The sequence below is a fragment of the Solanum verrucosum genome, unplaced genomic scaffold (assembly GCF_900185275.1).
Source record: "Solanum verrucosum unplaced genomic scaffold, falcon-dt-bn FXZP01000062.1, whole genome shotgun sequence".
NCBI classification, from domain to species: Eukaryota; Viridiplantae; Streptophyta; class Magnoliopsida; order Solanales; family Solanaceae; genus Solanum; species Solanum verrucosum.
Window position 1 is genome coordinate 9007108 of NW_026020477.1, and position 22952 is coordinate 9030059.

The 22952-nt window shown below is 33.6% G+C and overlaps 2 protein-coding genes and 1 non-coding gene across 4 annotated transcripts in view; 2 read left to right on the top strand and 1 right to left on the bottom strand.

Annotated features, from left to right (window-relative positions):
• LOC125809305 (pentatricopeptide repeat-containing protein At3g22150, chloroplastic-like) overlaps positions 1-3892 on the bottom strand; it is a 29968-nt gene extending 26076 nt beyond the window's left edge. The window contains exons 1-3 of one of the 2 annotated variants that reach the window (XM_049488964.1): positions 1207-3892; positions 948-1075; positions 358-475 (exon numbers count right to left, since the gene is read on the bottom strand). In XM_049488964.1, coding sequence (XP_049344921.1) covers positions 1322-3823 — 2502 coding nt within the window. In that variant the 5' untranslated portion in view covers positions 3824-3892 and the 3' untranslated portion in view covers positions 358-475; positions 948-1075; positions 1207-1321. Of the gene's footprint in view, positions 1-357; positions 476-947; positions 1076-1206 lie in introns of those variants that run through there. The other variant, XM_049488966.1, reaches the window with a different exon arrangement.
• Positions 3893-6873: 2981 nt separating this feature from the next.
• Positions 6874-6947, top strand: TRNAT-AGU (transfer RNA threonine (anticodon AGU)). The gene has a single exon. It is a non-coding gene; the product is annotated as a tRNA-Thr (tRNA).
• Positions 6948-10025: 3078 nt separating this feature from the next.
• On the top strand, positions 10026-22700 carry LOC125809489 (probable magnesium transporter NIPA4). Its single transcript, XM_049489121.1, has 9 exons — positions 10026-10489; positions 14809-14865; positions 16555-16645; positions 16728-16888; positions 17012-17139; positions 17303-17440; positions 19314-19406; positions 22050-22155; positions 22240-22700. The coding sequence occupies exons 1-9, from the start codon at positions 10324-10326 to the stop codon at positions 22338-22340; spliced, it is 1041 nt and encodes a 346-aa protein (XP_049345078.1). The 5' UTR covers positions 10026-10323; the 3' UTR covers positions 22341-22700.
• The last annotated feature ends 252 nt before the right edge of the window (positions 22701-22952 follow it).

A 22952-nucleotide genomic window follows, 5' to 3' on the forward strand; every position in this document is an offset into this window, starting at 1 on the left:
AACCCTGCAGTACTCTCCTAGTTCACAATGTGCATCGTATGAACGATGATGAAAACCCTTTTGATAATCCAGAGAGACTTAGAAATTACAAATGTTAGGATCTAGCGACATCAATGTACCATATGACTTTATCAGTCTCTCACTCACTTAAGCATATTATCATCAGATAATAAACAACCATTCTATACCCTGCATGTTCATAAATGAACCACCCAGCACCAAGGTGAGTTTTAATACAACAGGGGTGATAGTTTAGGTAGGTAAAGCGAACAATGACAGTTGAGGTATGAAACTCGCAAAAAGTGATAATTTGGATGTGTTTTTGACCATTAACTCTTACTAAAATTACTTACCTTATCCAAAAGGAGAAAACTCCAAAAGAAGAGGCCGTTACACCCTTTGTCCCTTGTGAAAACTGAAGAGCAATAATTCACTTTAAATTGACACAAGCAGCTTGTAAGAAAGCATGTGGAACCTAATAAACCAAGTAAAGATAATATGGACTCGGAACTTAATTGGTTGGCAAGGGTCTATATGCATATTTACTCAATAAAACCTCCTACTAATTACTAGAACTAGACCTAATTTATAGAAAGCTTTTGTTTGTCAATGTCCAATAAATTAAGCCGACAGCCTAATAAGGAAATTTTCAGAGATTATCCTATCTATATGATTTGTTGTAACTTCAGAACCATTTTCACAAATGATAAACTCCACTCATGCCAGTTCCATTGATATTCGCATACTATAATTAGCTGAACCAACCTTAGCAGACATATTAATAGTTATCTGGACCAACCTTAACAAGTGTTATTAATGCCATTTGGCTCCAATATAAAAACACTCATGAACTTGCAAACACCATATCAAAGAATATCCTTAATACAATAGTTTAAAAGTCGAATTGCAGAACAAGTATAAGTTATTCAAAGGAAAGAACTGGTCACCTAATTTAAATGTGCTTCAGTCAATCTGACAGCTTGATAGAAGTTGTCATCTTGGATAAGACCCTTCTTTTGCTTTCTGGGACTCCTCGTTTCCCACCAAAAAGGTAAAATGGATATTCTTGATTGCTCTGTATCAATAAAGAAATATGCATACATTTCACTTACTGAATATCCTACCTCTGAGTATCTTTACAAAGTAAAAAAGCATAATTTAGAAGAAAAAACCAAACGAAAACAAGCTAAAACACTACTTAATTACCTCGAATTTCAAAGGCAGCTCGTCATTGATAAACTACAATCATATTAACTCTAGCAAAATCCTGTCCAAAAATGTCATGAGTACAAAGGTACATAGTGGGAGAACTAATAGTTTTTTATTCTTCTAGCCCATAGATCCACTCTTCTATTAGTTCAAGTTTAGGCTTATAGCCAGCATCCTTCATATTGATGGTTAAATATCCCAACATATCATATATCATGCAGTACTGAGGATGCTTCTTATCTTTAGATACAAAACAGTGTGGATATCCAGAAGTATCAATCCAACTACACCCAACCTCCTTTGACAATCCCATTTTGCGCATTCCTCTTCTGACATTATCTACAGACTGCCAGTTTCCTTCCTCTGCATATATATTTGAGAGCAGAACATGATAACCAGAAATTTTATCACTACCCTCTAATTCAAGAAGCTTACTGGAAACAATTTTCCCCAATTCAAAATTTCTATGTACTCTGCAGGCTGCAAGGAGTGATCCCCATATTCCCAAGACATTACCCTCAACACCCAACTGTTTAGCAAAATTATGAGCTTCATCCAACCGTCCAACTCTTCCTAACATGTCAACCACACAAGCATAGTGCTCTGCCGACGGCTGAATCCCGTATTCTTCGCCCATCAGCTCAAATATTTGAAGGCCCTCATCAACCAATCCAGTGTAGCTGCAAGCAGACAGGACTGCTACAAAGGTAACAGCATCTGGTTCTAAACCATTCTGCCGCAAAGAGTAGAACAGTGTTAGAGCTTTCCTACCCATCCCATGCTGGCCATATCCCAAAATCATATTTGTATATGTCACAGAGTTCTTCTCAGGAGATTTTAGAAAAACACTTTCAGCATAATCAATGATTCCTGATTTTGAATACATGTCTACCAAAGCAGAAACAACATAAACATTGTTCTCAAACAAATTGCGAATCGCAAAACAATGTAGCTGCTTGCCTATTGCTATACTTCCTGACTGGCTGCATGATGGGAGGATTGATGCTAAGGTCACAGCATTTGGCTTCACATTTTGCTCTAGCATCTCCTTGAAGACAACAAAGGATTGTTCAATTAATCCATTTTGAGTGTTTCCAGCAATCATAGCATTCCACGTGGCTTGATCTTTATCATTTGTGAAGTTCGACTGGAATATTGCTTGTGCTTCTCTAATCATATTAGATTTGGCATACATGTCTATCAGGTAACTCTCCATCCCTTCAAATTGAATATTGTGCCTCAGAAGATAAGCATGGGTCTGTTTACCAATTTCCCTGTCCCTAAGATTTGATGCCGCAGAAAGCAGGATGGTAATTGTTATATCATCAATTGCAACCCCAAGCTTTTGCATCTCATATACAAGCATCAAAGCCTCATCATCCAGTCCGTTCTGTACCAAAGCAGACACCATGGTGTTCCATGACACTATATCTCTTTCCTTCATTCCATTAAAAACTTTAAATGAATCGCCAACATGGTTACACCTAGAATATGTGGCTATCATAGCATTAAGCGAAATAACCTGTGAATCCCTGCATTTCTTTATCAAACATGCATGTAGCTGTTGGGCAAACTCCAAATGCTGCAACTGTGAAGTTGCCATAAGAGCAGATACATATGTCACATCATCAGTAGTAACAGCATCCTCTGCTTCTACAGCTTCAAGAAAGAGATCAACAGCTTTTAAAGGAAAATTGTTCTGAATGTACCCGCTAATCATAGAGTTCCAGATCTCTGTATTTCTTTCACAAGTATTCTCAAATATTCTGGTCGCCAGATCAACGCAACCAAGCTCAGCATACATAACAATGGCAGCACTAACAACAAACAAGTCATTTACATATGCATTACCCAATTTCACAAGCAACCCATAAAGAACATCAGCAACTCTAACATCCCCTATTTCTGATACAGCAGGAAAAACATTAATAAAACTAACAACAGTTGGCTTAATACCTAATCTCATCATCATAACAAAACACCTCACTGCTTCCAAAAACCTCTTCCTTTTCACATACCATGAAAAAATAGTATTCCACCCAACAACATTTCTTTTACGCATAGTTCTAAACACCCTTTCAACTAAATCACAATCAGAACCATTATCCAATGTAAGACAAGTAGCAGAGTACATATTCAACAAAGAATTACTAACAATCCTACTAGGATGAATCCCAGAACGCAGAATGTGGCAATGCACAGCTTTACCTAGAAGAATTCGTTTGGTCTCTGCGCATGCCTTGAGAACAGAGGAATAACTATATTGATCACATACGGATGAACCCACATGTTTCAATCGAGAATAGAATGAAATGGCTTCATGGGGCATGTTATTACAGACAAACCCAATGATAATTGTGTTCCAAAGGACAGTTGATGGTTGAGGAATTGTATCGAACAGCTGGCGGGCGAGATGGGGTTGGCCTTGTCTGCATAATTCGCTTAAACGAAAGCGAATTGTTCTGGGTTTTGAGTCTGTAAGAGTGCATTGTTGGTCTGTGAGGGGTAAAGAAGAGTAATTTGGGAGATGGGTTAAGCTCAAAGATGGAGATTGTGAGAAAGTTGAAGGAAGAGGAAGAGGAAGAGCTGAAGAAGAAGACATTGCCAAACGCATTTTCAACCTCAAAACTATCACTTAATCCAACAAAAATCGCAAATAAAATTTTCAACTGCTGCTTCTTATTTTCAGTTAAGTTATAGTACTAAAAACAATGGTCTGGTCTTTACAAATACTCATCCATTTCAATATTTCCAACCTAGACCGAGTGGCGAAGTCAGGATTTTCAATAAGGAGTTTCAAAATTTAAAAAAATAGACACACAAATAGTCGAAGGAGTTCGATATCTACTCTATATATCTAAAAAATATTTTAACCATGTATAAATTATATAATTTTCCGTCGAAGGGGGGTTTGGATGAACCCCCTTATTGTAAGGTGGCTCTGCCACTGCCTTCCCGAAAATACTTGGGAAAAAATTCAGAAGTGGTGTTTGGTTATATAAATTTCAAGTTCCTACCTACTAGAAAAAACTAATATTTGGGTCAAGTTCTAATATTTAAAAATTTAAAAAAATTTAAAAATTACCTCAAACTTTTATATTTTATAAAAAAATATTCATTATCTATTAATTCCAACTAATATTTGTTATTACCTCCCACAAAAATATTTGAATTCTAATTTGAGTGATAAATTTGAGAAAAAAAAAAACAATTTGTGTTTAATGGGTTATAATTATAACTGAATCGGTGACAAGTTTGAGTGTGTGATTTATGTATTGTCTTGCCTTTATTGTTATTTTGTTATTGTTGATTGTTATCAATTATATTGTAATGTTATTTTATTAACGGAACATATTCATTATAAAATGATAATATAAATATATGGGTATTTTTAATAATTTTTAGAATTTATGGGTATAAATCATATTTTTTGAAATAATCAAATATTTTTGGAAAATTTGGGGTCAAACACATGGTAAATCTTCACCAAAAACTTCACTCAAATATGATTTGCCAAGAATATTTTAGAATTTGAGGTCAAATGCTAGCTTCAATTTGTTTGTCCAGTTTTCATAGTATTAAGTGTTCTCTTTTTTAGCTACAGTCACTTAATAAATCTAGATAAATATAATGTTATATATTATGAAGAAGTTATTAGAAGATTTTGATAAAGATTTATCAACAAATCATTTCAGCTATCAAAATTATCATTATCGTTATTATAACACATTTTTTTCACCACTATTGCTATCATCACAATAAATCATACCGTCATTAATATTATTACTATTACCAACAACTAACATTTTTACTAGCATCACTACTACATGTTACGATTACAAAAATTTCATTATCAATCATCATTATTGAATGATTAATACGATAAAAATCATCTCCAGTTACTATCACCAAATATATTTGTTATCATCCCACAATTTCTAACAACTATTGTTGTCGCCACTCCTCTCCCATAACAATCATTATCATCGATTACCATAACAAAATTGCATCATTAATTCTAGGGATAAGGGTCTGAAAAATACCCCAACTTTGATCGGATTTGCTGTTGCGATACTAAACTTTCATAAGGACCCATTACCTCTCTAGACTATTTAATACCGTATTTTTTACCCTCTGAACTATTTAATAGTGTATTTTAAAGGTATATATGTGCCCACGTGGACACATTACTATTTATAATTTTGCATTATTTTTTATGTCCACGTGGGAAAATATATATGTTTAAAATACGGTATTAAATAGTCTAGAAAGGTAATAGGTCCTCATGAAAGTTTAGTATCGCAACAGCAAATTCGACCAAAATTGAGATATTTTTCAGACCCTTATCCCTTAATTCTACTTTATAATTTAAGAATTTATTGATATATTATCCTCTTTAATTTTAATATATGTAACATTTCTTTAGTCTACTAGACATTATGTCTGTGCTATGCATGGGCCTAATAATTTCTATTTAATAATTTTATTTTCGATTAATTAAAGTAACATTTAACATTTGAAACATTTATCAATATACCAATTTCTGTATTTTCATTTGCATTTATATTATTCAATTTTTTTATATTTTAAAATCCAATTTTCAATAAATAAAAGCTGTTAATATATGTCTTTCCTTTTATTTTGTTTCCCTTATTATTCCTTGCTTAGTTATTTAATTATTTTTGTCCCTCCTTTTGCTCTTTGAATAAGTTCCATCTTTTGCCAATTTATTTTTATTATTTTTATATTCTTTTTAATTTCACTTGTTACCTTCTTAAAAACTCAAGTTGTTGACCTGTTGTTTGGTTGACTTCCGATATATAATAAAATATTTTAAAAACATCATATCCCCTATTCTAATTATTGAAATTATGTGATTTTAATTTTTTATTTTATTCTTAATAAAAAGTTTTTACAATTTTAAAGATGCTACAATTTTCACTCTAACTTCTTTTCAAAGATAAATTTGAAGTAAAAATATCCTAATCTGACATATATATAAGACTTGTTAATGAGTTTTTTTTTTTAATTTTTCGTGTTCAATATACATTTTAGAGTTCGACTAAATTCGAATTCATGCCGGAAAGTCTCATATAGCACTCCCTAACAAACTCCGTACTCAAGAGAACTCGAACCTGGTACCTCTGATTAAGGATGAGAAGTACTTACCATTTCACCATCACCCTTGTCGGTAGGAATATTATGAGTTAATATTGATGTTATTTGTCTTAACTAACGTGTTAGATACATGCATGAAAAAACAAATATCACATTATTATATATTTTAATTCACGCCTTGCCAATTCAAAATCTGAAACAAAAATGCTAGTTTTAATTTTGAGCTTAGTTTTGAAAGGATAATAAAAGTAATTTTAAAATTCAGAACTATAAAACCATTATATATCCAATATATGAATGAAAAAAGTACAAGATACAATAAAGTAATATTCTCACTAATATTATTGATTATCTTTATTATTTAAAAAAATGCATCATTAGAGTCTAGACACGATGTATACATATTGGATAAAACTTTCATTTTTCTAACTGATATTTATTGATTATATTTATTTGTTTTCTTTTTTAACAATCTTCTTAATTGTCACTAACTTTAAATGGCTCAAATTTAACTTTAAATCAATTAGTTAATCAAAACGTACAAAAGCTCTTGTAGCTCAGTTGGTTAGAGCACCCGTTTAGTAAGCGGGAGGTCTTGAGTTCGACTCTCAACAAGAGCATTATTTGTTTTTAATTTATTTTTTATTAATTATTTTTCTGTTAAAAATATTGATCAAGATTAAATTATATGAACACTAGATTCTAAGTTCTAACACATAAAATAAATATTTAAGCCAAAAATAGTAGATTAAAATTTCAGGTAAATACTAGGAATTAGAACTCTAGATAAATACTAGGGATTAGAACTTTAAAACAGATAAAGAGGGAGTTAGAACATTACAATAAATAAAGAACGAGTTATTTGGATGATATACACTCTTCACTTTACATATATTATGTCATGTTGGTATAGTGTGAGGCGACCCGTGATTTAAAATTAGGGGCACCATCAGGATTAACTATTAAGAAAATGTTGGTTTTTAAAGGCAAACAAAAAATCACAACCTTTTGCAGGGTTCAAACTCACAACATTGAGCTCTAAAGTTAAACCTTCGACCAATGCATCAAGATGACTTTTGTTAATTCGGGTGCACTTAAATATACAAAAATTTAAAAGTTGTTAGTGCACATGCACCCTCACGGCGCATATGGGTCCGCCTATTTTTTCAATAGATACAATTTGACTTGAGTTCAAATATTTAATAAAAATAATTTTTAGAGTGAATGATCAAACGCATTTAAGATATGACATTTTTGTGAATATCATTTTTGAACTAGCAAATGTGTAAGTAATTTATACATGAACTATCATCAACTACTTATTAAAACACAACTCAATTAGTATCTAATGATGCAAGTACTAGACCACTCTCTTTTTGTTTAAAAATGATGTCAAATGATACTCCACGTTGGATAAATAATTTCATTGTATCAAAACTTAAATAATTGTCAGATTAAAAGTTAAGAGACAAGCTCCATCTCAACTTCATCCCATTGATACTTCTCATCAATTGGTTAACGTACCATTTATTCAAATTTTATATTTATTAATATATAAAAGAGAACTCTAGGCCCGCCTACGTGGTGCCACTACAAACAAGAATTCTCTTTTAATTTATTTATTTACAAAACTAGTCTTCCCTTTCATGAAAAGTTATGACTTTAATAAAAAGTAGTGACTTTTATGAAAAGTTACGACTTTTCTGAAAAGTTGTAACTTGTATGAAAGGTAGCGACGTTTATGAAGAATTGCAACTTTTATGAAAAAATATGACTTTTATGAAACGTTGTGACCTTTCCGAAAAGTTGTAACTTTTTCAATGAGTTGTGACCCTTTCGACAAGGTACAATAAGAATTTGTTCACACTACCATTTGTTTTCTATAAATAGAGGGATTTTCTGTCACTATTATTTGTAGGGTTTTTTTTCCCGCTATAGGGTAGTCAAATTCAAATTCATTAATTAAGCTTCTTATGAAGTTTGTTTCATTCTTCAAAGTTTTCTTCCTCCAATTTCATGGAGTTTAATCTTTACTATAAGTCATAGTGATTCATGTAACAATGGCAATTCCTTTTTTCTATCTTGGTGACTTTCTTTTACCTTTGTTAAAAAATTTCAGCACAGATGATTGAAAATTAACTTCTCTTTTGTCCCTTTCTACATGTTTCTTCATATAAACAATGAAAAATGATTTTAATTGCAATGCGACATTATTACTCTTGCACTTCTCCGCCCACAACTCATAACGCTTTCGAAACGGTTGAATTCATTACATTTGGTTCTTTAGTACACAAATCTTTTATTTCTGCCACTATTATTTGTAGGTTTTTTTTTGCAATAAGACAGTCAAATACATATACATTTATTAAGCTTCTTATGAAATGTGTTCCATTTCTCAAAGCTTTCTTTCTCCTATTTTATGAAGCTTAATCTTTTACTGTAAGTCATAGTGATTCATGTATCCCTTGCGATTTCTTTTTGCTATTTTTGTAAAAAAAAAAATTGAACTCTGTTAAAAATTCCAGTGAGGATGATTGAAAATTTATCTTCTCTTTTGTCCCTTTTTACAGGTTTTCTCATATACTTTTTGGGAAAATTGCTTGTGAATTGTGTTAAATTTGATAGCATACAACAATAAATATGTGATTACTAATATGGAACCAATGATGATGTTTGTTAAAAGAACCAAACAGATTGCTCTCCTGCTTGCCACAATTAGTATATTATTTTGATTGTTTTTTCTTAGGTACAAGCATTTTGTATGGATTGAGGTATACATATTATTGTCTCTATTGAAGAAAATTACTGAATTTTTTCCAACAGATAATGAAAAAAACATAGACACAAAGGCTCGAAAAAAAGCTCATAAAAAAAACTTGGTTTATTATCAATTCCTTCCAAGACTCTCCAAGTAAAAGTTTATCCCCTATTTCTTCACTTCTCAATCCTGGCAATAGTAATGACTATTCTGAGACAATGAGGAAAAACATTTATGATACTCACAATTTTATGGTCATTTTTAACATATAGAAAATACAACATACTACAATAAAAAGATATTGATGGAGGTTCATAAGAAAGGAGTCGAAAGTCCTCCATTTGAATTTAGTTAATTATGTTCTTGTATGGACGTGATGTTCCACTTTAATAACTTGGGAGTGTTGTCGTTTAAGGCTTTTTGGTCTCTTCTTTAATGTCTGATGTTGTTCTTTATAACTTCTTGGAATTTATAAAATTTCATTACTTCTGACCAACTATTTCCATCGAGATTTTCTTAGACTTCTTTCTCTCTATGACTCATAATTTTTGTCTAACAAAAATGAAAATTTAAAAAAACATTGCACTTTAAGATTTCAGAAGAATGTTTTACCTTAAGATAAAATGTTCTTGACAATGTAGTGTATGTATTGAAAATGCGAATATTACCGAATGACCATATGTAAGCTTAGTAAGATAGTTCAATCCCGTGCGAAGCACGAATAATTTACCTAGTTTATTAATATAATACGATACATTATAAAACAACCATAAAATAGTTTGAAATAATTTTCTCAAGAAAGGAAGTACAAACAAAACTTGAAAAAAAGTAAATAAAATAAAGGTGCACTTCAAATATAATATTACAATATTTGCATGTTATTTGAATTATATTTGGCATAACAAAAGCCAAAAGGAAGATCGATCTCTGTTTCTCTCTGTGCTGAATCTCCGATCAAAGAAGAAACTAAAAACAAAGACTCTTGTCGCCTTCTTCACTTTAATCCCTCCGTCCGTCCACAGATCAATTCATTCCACACTTTGTTTCTTTGAAAATTACCCCAGAATCAACCACTGACAGTCATTTTTTTTATCATATTTGGGGTTTTCGAGTTTAATTGTGTTAAGAATTGAGGGTGAATTGTGCCTGGGAAAATGGGTTTCTGATGGAATGGCAAAAGAGAGTTTCTGTGTTAATGAAGCTTTTTGGTTATTGAAGAAGAAGAAGAAGTAAACTATATGGGGAGTTCACAGCAGCCCGGTAGCTTTGGGGACCCTCAACAAATCTCCTCTGATAATGTTAATGGTCTTTGCTTGGCTATTTCTTCTAGTTTGTTTATTGGGTCCAGTTTTATCATCAAGAAAAAGGGTCTTCAAAAAGCTGCTGCATCTGGCCTCAGGGCAGGTACTTTTTACTCTTGTCTTTCCTTTTTGGTTGGATGAAATTTGTATAGTTTTTGGTCCATGTATTAGAAATGGCTGAAATTGAACTTGGGTTTTCTTTAAATATCTAATCTTTTTGATGGGATTAAAAAAAAATTGTTTTATGAACTGAGTTGGAATTTAGGAAATGCACTCTGTATTTATTGGTCCACCACATGAGAAATGCTTGAAATTCAGCTGGGCTCTTCTTTTATAACCATGGTGTGGTGCAGCCTAAGCGCACAAAAAATAATTTCACGGATACCTACCACCTTCCACCAACAACAACGGAGAATAAATCACCTAGTGTTTTGTCTCTACTAGTACTCAACCACTTCATTGGCCATTAGGCGCGACTTGGGTGTGACTTTTTCGTTATGTTCCTACGACTCTATGACTTCAGGAAGTTGTACTTTTGTTTGGTTCAATTATTATTTCTGGTGTCTTATTATATTTTTTTAATTGGTTGAATGGATTACTTTGGGGACAGCATAATTTCTTGGTGTTACTTTTTTTTTACTCTTTTCTTTTTTCTGTTTTACTTTCTGGTTTTGCTGAATTTGCTGATATATTTGCTGGAGTTCATTGTTCCACAAAATTTCCTAATATGCTGAAAAGATGAAGAATTTGTGACATCACTTTGCCAAAAACAATTGTTGAGCATGTTAACAATGAGTGAGACTCTTGTTACCTTACAAGTAAATATAATATGACTGAAAGATATAATTAGGCAGTAAAAGTTTCCTGTTCTGAATTGCTTTATGACATTCTTTATTGTTTTGAACATACCATATAGTGATTGCGATCAATAACCGGGAAACACTGACACTTGGTTTAGACAACAAATCTTTTGGCACTAGAAATAAAAATCTTTGTGTGGATTTAAACCTATATCATGTGAGGTTCTGAGAGTATATCCTTAAGATCTCTTTTGCTTAATATATAGTTGAAAACTAGAATGGGAACCGAACATAGGAGATTCATTATTATCTGGGAGACATTGTGGATGATTGCAGAGAATATTGATATGAGATCCTTGTCTCTTTCTCATTGGTTTTGGGTTTGGTTTAGTTATCCACTATAGGGAGAGTTAGAATAAAGATATGCTAAGTGTGGTCCTATAGCTTCACATATATTAGATGTATATGCTCAGTTGAGATATTTTACTTTTACCTTATCATAAACAATATACTAGATTTATATGGTTAGTTTGGTCCCACAGCTTCAGGTTACAACAGGCCTATTAAACAACAGAGGCTTCACTGTTTGCTGCACTCCTGATAATTAAGGTTTCATTTACTGCAAAAGGGGATAACTACCTGTGTGCAGGATGTTTGTAAAAATCAACTTCTTTACTCTATCAATGTCCACTTTTTATGAGCTCTCTTAGGTTAAAAGAAGATTCCTTTTGTTATTAGCTAAACAGAGTTATAATTAAAAAATACTTAAAAGATGTGACCCTCTTAAGTGGAGTAATTTGACATTATAATACCTTTATTTCATCCATATCAAGAGCATGTTAGATATAACTATATGTCGGATTCATTGTAATTTAAACATTTTGGTAGGAGTGTTTTTCATGATAGCACCATCCTTGGTGATTAATTATCATGATTCTCCTATCCTTTTTTGAGAGAAGACACACGTTAGTCAAAGTAGTGTCATCCGACACTGCTTCGTGGGAAGTTGCATATAAACAACTAGAGTCTGGAACGCGCGTTGCGCATATACTTCCTTTAAAGAACCTAAGTGGATTATACCATCAGTTTTCTTTATTTTCTTTTTCCTTCCATGAATTATAATGCTTGTGTTGATTGCGATAAGAAAAAAAATAATAAAAAAAACAAATGATAAACTTGAAGTTCCAAATGAGAGGCTTATAGGTTTAATTTACCCCAAAAAAATAATGAAATGGACAAGAAGGCTAAACACCATGAATTTTTTTATCCAAACCATCAAACAAATATATAGGTATGGGACTGAGGGGGGAATAAAAATGGATACATGCTCAGATGCTAGATGAAAATTAAGAATTGAAGTTTATTGGAAAAATCAAACTTGAGTTTCTAAGAAAAAAGTACCAAGCAATCTTATCATACATGGGCAAAGAAAAAAGGAACTTGAGTGAAAATGGGAAATAAGAGAGGAAAGTACAAAACATATGTTTAGCATTTGTAAGTCTTTCTTTCCCGTTCACGGTGACATTCCAATTGTATAAAGCTCTCAACATTTATTAATCATAAATGAAAGTATTTAAGGACCATTAGTGGGGAATTATGTTTCCCGAACTCTTCAAAAATGTCGTTGGGTGTGTGTTGGATCCAACAAAAATAGTGCATTTTTGAAGTATCTGACACAAGTGCGACAACATTTTTGGAGAGTAGAGTCCGTGCAATATAGGTGGGGAATATGAATTGAATTATATTGGTTCATGAATCACTCCTTAAGTTATTACATGAAATAGTGGATTAATAAATAGATATCATTGCTTGTAATAAAGGTTGGCAGTCTAATTAATTACTCCAACGAAATAAATCGCTCTTAAATTGGATACATTTTCATCAAGAAAAGAAGCTTGCTAGAGCTCACCATTCAATGAACCACATTTCTTTTTCTTATTATTTTTTTTAATATTTATTTGAATGTATATTTACTTTTCTGTACAAAAATGTTATGAAAATAATGTTTCCTTGAAGGACAAAGACGTCGTTCAATATTTGACAGACATTTTGGTGATTCAACTTTTAACTTTTTTGGAAATATAAATTAAATGACACCACTTCATGGCGTAGTCTGTCTTTGATGGTCAATAGCGTCGACTTGTGTAACTGAGGTGGGGGTTTAAGACCTGCTCTGTACATGTTTTGCATATTTTCTCATTGTTTCTACTTCTAAGCCTCTTTTGTCAAAAAAATAAAAAATACAGGCCTCTTTTGTCTAAAACATAGAGGCAGTAATAATCAAACCCTGTCCTCCAGCAAAAAAGCTGATTAAACCAACACACCAACTAACATTTCGTAACCACAAAGTGAAAATAAAATATTCAATCCCTGAAAAGTAATTATTTTAGTATAACATAAATGGATTTAGAACGATAATTTTGAAAAGAAGTTACTCATTCGTTTCTGTAACTTGCAACTTCTGGGTGATTGAAATTGCTGGTGTTGTTATTCTCAAACTTGTCATCTCTCATGTTGTTATAGTTGTTTGTTCACTTCTTTATATGTGGACACTACTTACAAAAGATCATGGGTACGCCATTGTTTGATAATACGTGTTCAAGATCTCATCTGTTTTATTCCTTCCTGAAAAGATTTCATCTGTTTTTTTTTGTCCATAGCTTTTGGAAGACAAGGAATTTAAAACTGATTTCATAAATGTGGTGTTCTACCTACTTTCAGAGTCTTCTCAAAGAAAGTATTATATGAGCATGCTACAACATTACGTTCTGCTTCTAAAAAATGCTTCCTTATTTCCCATATCTTTAGTTATCTCAGGCATATCTCATATCCTTGCCCATGTGCCTGTTCTTGACATGGATGCTCTCATGCTTTATCTAGAGCTAGTGCTACATAAGCTATTTGTGAAGGTTATGGATAAAAAATGTAAGAGTGCATGCAATGTGCATATAATGACTAAACCTTTTCCATTGTATTTCAATTTATATGTTGGTTTATTGGTCCCTTTAAAAAGTGGGTTCATGATACGACTGTGATTTATAGGGGTTAGATTATTTTGGCATTAGCTTCGGTTTTCATCTAATGTTTCATTCTTTTTGTCAAATGTGTACTGCAGTAGAATTGTCAATCAGATTGACCCATATATAATCCTTCTTTTTTCATCTGCAATTGTCCATATGACAATTGTTTTATAAGAAGAAAATGAAGTGTCTCATTTCCCCTTTCCCTTTCCTGATTCTCCAAATAATTTTTTGTCCACAGTGCTTCGGTCTAGTGGTAAGATTGTAACACGTGATGTCTGGGCTAGGCGGATATCACGGATTCGAACCCTTCCATAGACAAAAGCCCTGTATGTAAGTGGAAAATGGTAGAAGGACAGATCAATTATTCGATAAGTTTTGAATGGTCTGACACTGGAAGAAAAATGGATTATTGGTGGTGCTCGGCTTTCAAATATATCATGAAACTGTTGGATAAGAAATGGGTTGCCTCTTTAAAAATCTTACTCATCTTAGATCTTGGATTTAAACATTATAATCTTGAATAACAAAGTTAGCTTCTAAAAGTTAATTCAATTTCCATACCTAGAGGCAATGTGACTTATTTTTACATGCTATGGCAGGCTCTGGAGGCTATTCTTACTTGATGGAGCCGCTTTGGTGGGCAGGAATGATAACAAGTTAGTTATCCTATCATATTCAATCTTCTGATATATGAGGATTTGTGCTGAATTGTTTCCTCTCTGGTCCAAAATAATGTCTTTTTGTGACTTGGCATGACTATTGAGATGAGAATTGAAATGTACAACATTTAAATGTATATAAAAAGAGATTCGTTTTCCTAACTCATTTTTCTTTTCTTTTCTTTATATTGCCAAGGAATATGAAAATAGAAAAGTGGTGTTGCAAACAGTCAACTAATGGAACTTATGACTTGGTATCAGAAAATAAAGTTCATCAAGGGAACTCCTTGAGGAAGTAGATGCTATCTAGTAGACTATTTTCTACAAAGTAGTGACCACGACATTGGATTGTTATGGGGATAGTATATTCTTTATGCTTACTTTGCTGTTTGAGTCAATGTAATTGCTTGTGATGTCTTACACAATGGTGAAATTCTCGTTGTTGGTTTATAAAAGTCAGGCATCTATGATGGTTCAAAGGAAAGAGAAAAAAAGAACTTGGCTATTAAGGAATATGGACAAAATGATTCAGTTGATTTCAACTTATTTTTGATAAGGTAAATGATCTTATTAATTTTGGGGGAATCCCCTCGTACAAGAAGTATACCAAAAGGTAGATAAACCTACATCAAAATTTGGTTCTCTATGGAAGTCACCCGTTCATCTATGCAAACAAGAACCTCATGGGTGCACCAAGGGGGAAAGAAAAGAAAGAAGAATAAGAAAAGGGGGAACCTCAGATTATTTCAGCTTATACGATATATTAATAGCTGATCAAGGGGGAAAGAAAAGAAAAGGAAAGATTCCCTGTCACAGAAAGTACTTGACTTGTGAAAGGCAACACAATATTCTCGGTAAAAGAATAAGGATAATTTACTGTAATAAACATCTATGTCAAGGATAAATTATGCATATTGAGTTGTCTGAGAGATTATGGATGATATTTTTTTCCCCATAACTCTCCCTTTGTAGCTCCAACATTCAACCAGCTAATGATTGGAACCACTTTAGACCCTGCCGTTTCCATGCATGTTATATAAACTGGTTTTCTTGGCAACTAAACTTATTGAATATGGGGAAGGATAATTTTGTATTCTCAATCCAGTATGAGTGAAAGAGGAATTGAGAAGTTAAAAGTAAAGGAAGAAAAAATCAACTATTTAAGATAGCATTAACATGTAAATTGTTGTTATTTTGCTTATTTTGTTTCATTAGTGTGAGAGAATAGAAGGGCTTTCAGGATCTAAGGGGCTGAGGGCTCTCTGAAGGATATCAATATATGATATATCCTAAAGAAGTCCCTCTGACTGATCAAGCCACATTATATTTGTCAATTTTCTTAATTCTCTAACAAATAACGCAAGGATATTTACTTCAGTTCTTCGCATTTGCTCTACTTTGATGTGACTAATATGGTCTTTTACTTGTTCAAAAGCCTCGATAGGAAAAATATATGCATTTACTGAAAATACTTCCAATATTGCTTGTAAATAAGTTATATCTCCTTAAGGCTTTTGCCTCCTCCACCTCTCCCTACAAAGGATATGTTTTTATGGGGCTTCCATGCTTGTTGGTTTATTTTTATTTGAAGTATTTTAACCATGTACATGTTCTCCTCACCTTTCTATTTGAAAAAAAAAGAGAAGACAAACAAGGGTTGATGTGAGTGCATTGCTTCTGTGGCAGTGATTGTTGGAGAAATTGCTAACTTTGCAGCTTATGCATTTGCACCTGCTGTCCTAGTCACACCTCTTGGTGCACTCAGTATTATTATCAGGCAAGAGAAGGCTGGAAATGATTGTTCAACTTTGCTATCTGTTACCTTCGAGGCAACATTTATTTATTTATTTATTTTGCAGTGCTGCACTTGCTCATATGATATTGGGAGAAAAACTGCATATTTTTGGAATGGTTGGTTGTGTTCTATGTGTTGTGGGCTCAACAACCATTGTTCTGCATGCTCCTCAAGAACGTCAAATTGAGTCTGTAAAGGAACTCTGGGACCTTGCCACGGAACCTGGTATGCATTTGAATGCTGACAAAGCCGAGTCCTTCTTGACATTTTGTGAGCATGGAAGTTTGATTGCTTAGTTTGTCAAAACTTCTTACTGACAATAATTTGCTAATTTCTTACTGATGGCAGCATTCCTCCTATATGCAACTTTGGTTATAGTGGCAGTTGTCATAATCATTGTCCAGTATGCTCCAAAATATGGACAGACTCATATAATTGCTTATGTTGGAGTTTGTTCACTCGTTGGTTCTATTGGGGTAGGCACTCAGTTATCTGGTTGGAGTTCGGCTTTTCATTTTTACCCTCCCCCATCTGGGTTCTCTTTTTCCTTAAGCTTGTTATTATTTCATCATTCCTACACGGGCTACATCCATGTGATCTAATTGTAATTTTTGGAAAAAATCTTAAATGATTTGGCAGGTTATGAGTGTCCAAGCACTAGGAATAGCATTAAAATTAACGTTCTCTGGGACGAACCAGTTGTTGTATCCTCAAACATGGGTCTTTGCAGTTGTCGTAGTGACATGCGTGTTTACACAAATGAACTACTTAAACAAGGTAATTAGAATGTACGCTCAGTTCTTTTTGTTGTTATTTTATGCTTGGATATATTAGTCATTTGTATGGAAGTTCTAAACATTAACTTGGTGTATCTTTATGCTCTTGGACTTTCAGGTGTCAGCATATGTCTTCTTGTTGTTGCAATTTTTTATTTTTTTTTAAATAACTCCATTGATCATTGATGTGCAAAAACTTACAATTTGAATTTGGCATACCAAACTTTGTACATGATCATTGAGGGGAGTTCACTTCTTGTTGCAATTTGACTTACAATAAATGTAATGAAGTTTGTTCAGTTAAATTCCTATTGACAAAATAACTTACGCTACATCAGAAGCCTAGGCTCTCTCTTTTCATAAACCTCACACCTCTATGTGGTCTCCTAGAGCACCAAGAAGGTTGCTTCTTCACTTGGCTAGCAGCCAAAGGGGCCATCCTTACATCTGAGAATAAGGAGGAGTATGAGGATAACATATGTCACATGGTGTTACATGTGCTAGCAATCTTAGGAAGATGTGGACCAATTGCTTTTTTCCTGTCAGGTTGCAAATAGACTATGATGTACTATGTTAAACTTGTTTGGAATGCATTAGACTGGACTAGGTAGCTGCTATCAAAGATTTGCTCCTGAGTTGGACATTCAGGCAAAAATGGAGAAGTAGAGCGCTGGAAGTAGCTCACTTAAAGCAATGCTAATGTGGATATATAGAAGAGCTGAACAAAAAAAATATATATGGAAGGGTTTTTTGAAGGGGTGGAAAATGCAGTTGTATAAATGAGGAATGCTTTTGTTTCTTGTAACTATTTTGGAGCATCTACGAGGTGCCAGTTATTACCGATGATCAGATAGTGTCTTGTCAAGGGGCCTTTCTTAGAGAATCAACATGCACATAATTGTGAACGCAATGACCTTGAGGAAACTAATATCTCCACTAAAAATAAAACCTTCACATGTTTGTTGTTTGATGATTGTTGAACGTTACTGAGAGATAGAGCTCTTTCTGCAGATTAGTGAACATTTCAAAGTCTCATAATCAAAACTATTTGCATTTATCATTGCAGTGCCCCTTAGCTACAATCTAGATGATTATCATAGAAATATGGATGCCATACAAGATTGGAAAGGTCAGTAATTATCACATCACGAGTACACAAGAGGGAATGAGAAAGGGTCGTCTGAGATGGTTAACCATGTCCAATATAAGCATCCAAATGGACTGGTCCTTCAGTGTCACAATATGATGATTGAAACTGTTGAAAAGAGACTGCGTAGACTTGGAATCACATGGAGAGAAATTTCCTTAAAGGACCTATAATTTGTTGAAATCAATGCAGACTCAACTAAGAATTGAACAAAATGGAATTAAAGAATCCATAGAGATCCATACAGGCAAAGACAACTAGTATGGATTGATGCTTAGTTTATCGTTACACTTGCAATAAGTTGTCATTAGTCTTTTTAGTTTGGTAAGAGACTTGAATATTACCTGGGGAAAGTTAGTGGTTTAGAGAACATCTAGTTTTCCTATTTACTAGTATAACAAGGAAATTTGCCTGAATAGACCCAAATGGATAGACACACATTCATTTAGACGATTTGGAATAGTTTGGGTTGAAGCCTAGTTGATTGATTTCGCTGTTGAACTTATGTCGCTCCATGACTGACTACATAAGACTACATTTATAGCTGCAGAACCCATGTTGGCCATTTGTTACTCAAAAGGACATTTGTATTTCTGATGATTGTTTTATCTATTAGCATATCCTTGTGTTTTCCTGGTGTTTTTCTCTCTGCTTTTTTTTCGGGTTGGGGATAAATCATTGTTTTTCTGTACCTTCAGACCAAATTTTTCTCACTTTTCAAATGCAGGCTCTTGATACATTCAACACAGCACTTGTATCACCAATATACTATGTGACATTTACGTCACTCACAATTGTTGCCAGCGTCATCATGTTTAAGGTGCAACAACTTTTCTTTACTAATGTTGTATATATTAACTGATACATCACACTGTATTCTTTGAACTGTTCAAGTTGATTCAATGAAAATATTTTGAAGAAGATAGATTTTAAGATACTGAGCGACATTTTGTATAGCTCGATAATAAATGATAGTCATGAATATGCATAGTTGTTGATTTTTCTTTTGGATGAGAATTGAAAAGGGATTACTCTTCTTTTTGTGGGTGGAAATTTTCTTTATCATCTCACCTAATGATCTTTTGCCCCTCTGAGATGCTCCTATTTTTCATCTTAAATATGGACTTTTTGAACACCTAGTGCATGGTTGTTGTGTATGAGGTCAGTGATCCTAGACTCTAGTCATCTTTTCCGACAATTCTGCCACCTCGTTAGTATCATGTTACTTATGTAGTTGCCTAGGGTATGCATGAAGTCTAAAAATAGAATTCCTGTAAAGGAAACATAGATGAATCATATTGAACCTAACTAGACATAAACAGGATCAAGAGTTAGTAGTGACAATGATGCAGAGGAATGCGTGGTTGCCTGCCAATGTGGGTGGGGAATAATAAAACTTTGTAAGTGTAGTATGAATGCACGCCAGGCTCTCATAGACCTCCATTTTGGTGCATGAGAAACGTAATTGAAAAATATAAGGGTTGAACATTAGAACACTCGTAGTAGTTGTACTATGTTAAACATTGATCTAGAGGAGACTGACCTTTTATGATTCCAGTGAGATGACTAGTGACTAGTTAAAGGAAAGATAAATAATATTACGTACTCCCTCCGTCTGGCACTTTTCGGATTTCGAGATTCAAACAAGTTTATCTTTGACCGTAAATTTTTCATATATCTTTTAATTATTTTGAATTGTCAATTATTGTGACTTATAGTACTTTTTACGTAGTTTACAAATATATAAATTTCATTTAAAAAAATTTGAAGATTCCACGAGCAAATTTCCAGTCAAACTTAAATTGTTTGACTCTCGAAAAACGAAAAGTGCCAAGGGAGTATTTAAGATTACTCACCAATGAAATTGAAATTTCCTAAACATAATTGATGAAATTGGAGCTAAAACGAAAGCAACTATGTTCTCTCTTCCTCCCCCTCCCATTGATGAAATTGGAAGGGGGAAAAAGCAGCCATCTTTCTGAATAATTTTTAACCATTTTAATAATTCTTGAGGACTTCTCCTTTCCTTGCTTTTCTGAAACTGCCTAACTAGTAGAGCTTGGCATATAACAATTGATACCCTTAAACGTATCTAATCAGTATTTTGTATCACAGGACTTCTCTAGTAATAAAGAGACAAAATTTGTTCAAACAAGCCAATACAAATGAATTGCGAATATTAGTAGAGAATTGATCGTCTAATGGGTGAGGGAGGGGTATCGGCTTACAGTTATAGTTTATATGTTTTTGATGGAGTAAAAATATTTCATTCGAGGCATCAAGAAGATGCAAAATAGCAAAAGTACATGGAAGCAAAAAAGATTTTGATAGCCCCTATACATAAAATTAGACTAGAATTAGGGAGCTTACAAAATCCAAAACCTGTTATATGCTATTTATAGGAGAGAGTTTACACCAATTAAACAGATAGGACATCCAGCCTTGAGGGAGCGCATTAGAGTTGAAATGCCATCAACGCATCTCGTGTTCCTCTCTGTCCAAAATGCACCAAAAAATACAGGCAGGTGCCATTCTCCAGATATCCCTGATGGTTTTATCAACTCTCCAGACATTCTAGATTTCGCATGCATTCTTTACACTGAATGACATGACCAGCTAAGTCCAAAAACTGAGTGAAACATGCTCCAAAAGTCTGCTGCAACAATACATTGGAGATGTAGGTCGCTGATGCTTTCTGAGTTGGTCTCGCACTTGTAGCATCTGTTGACTATTTGAAGAATTCTTCTTGATAGATTATCCAGTGTTAGACAAGCGTCTTTGAGAGCTGTCCAACTGAAACAAATTGCTTTTGTCAGGCGCTTGGTCTTCCAAATATCCAAGGCCATTTGTCAATCATAGGTTTTGTTGAAGGAGAAGTTATTATATCCAGCCTTGACATAGTATAGACCATTGTTAGAATTCCCCATTTCATTCTGTCTATTGTCTGCACGTTTACTGCACAACTTTCTAAAAATATGAGTAGTTCATCCAGTTCCCAAGCTGCAAGTCACAGTTATAGTTTATATGTTTCTTTGTCTTTTCTGTTTGGATAGATCCAAAGGATTATATATTTAAAGTGCATGGCTAACAAGTGACTTTATGAAGTCTTTTTCAGAAAGCAACTACCTATGTTTATAAATTAACAGTCAAAAGCTGCATTATTAGGGTATTCAGCGCATTTCATAAAGCAATATTCACGTGATGCCTTCAAGCATGAAATGCTTATTTACCCTGGCAAACCCGCTGGAACTTGTGGCTCCTGGATAAGCTGCAAAACACTCCCTCCTCTCCTGCTTATTGACCATAAGTACTTGTCTTAATTACTGGAATAGCTGCTTTCAAGTGTTGAGCCATAGTGATTGACAGTAGTTAAATATTATAAGTTCAACTTGTGTTTGAAAGACATCCTCTATCTTCAACCTTCTTATCTTCTTCTAAATTGTCTTTCATGCTCCTGGAACAGGATTGGAATGGGCAAACAGCAACTCAAATTATTACGGAACTCTGTGGATTTGTGACCATTTTGTCAGGCACCTTTCTTCTTCACAAAACCAAAGACTTAGTTGAGGGTATCCTTTCAAATTACCATTAGCAATAATATAATTCACATTTTGTGGGTTTTGAGTTGATAATTATTTTTCTTCTGTTCACAGTTTCTTCACCATCTGCATTTATGCGATATCCTAAATACGATGAAGGAGGAGGCTCCAGTGAAGAAGGCATTCCTCTTAAGAATCGAGAATCCATGCGATAACCAAGATTCAGTTGAATATCACAGCGTTTTTCTTATGAGAGACAACAACTATTGTTCCTTCCTGTTCTACTCATGGACAACAATAAGATGGAAGAAAGTGTTTGGCTTGTTAGCTAATGCAACAGTTGCTTTACACAGGCTAACATTAGTTTGTACATAAAACTACTCCAGGACGAAGTGTAAGTGGGAGTCCAGTTACCGGTATATCACTCTTGTCACTGGTAGTGGAACTTCCTCAGATACTCGTGACATCGAAGCTGACATCTCCCCAGAACTAAAGGAAAGACATTCAGGCAGGTGATTGAAGAAATTCTCTAAATATCTTAGTAAAGTTTGAAATTGATGCATTTGAGAATACCTAATTCTATTTAAATGGAGAGAGGATCATATGGATCTCACCCATTCTTGTATCTATTTTCCTAATTTTACTTGTAAAAATCTCCAAATGAATGAAAGCCTCATTTTTTTGTTAGAGGATACACTGTTTTTTTTGGCTAACTGGTTATAGATATATACATTGAGCTAACACTTGGCCAAAAAATTTAAATAGTTTGTTAAAGGATAGACTTGCTTGACTATATGTCTAGACCTTTTGAGTTTTCTGTGTTTTGG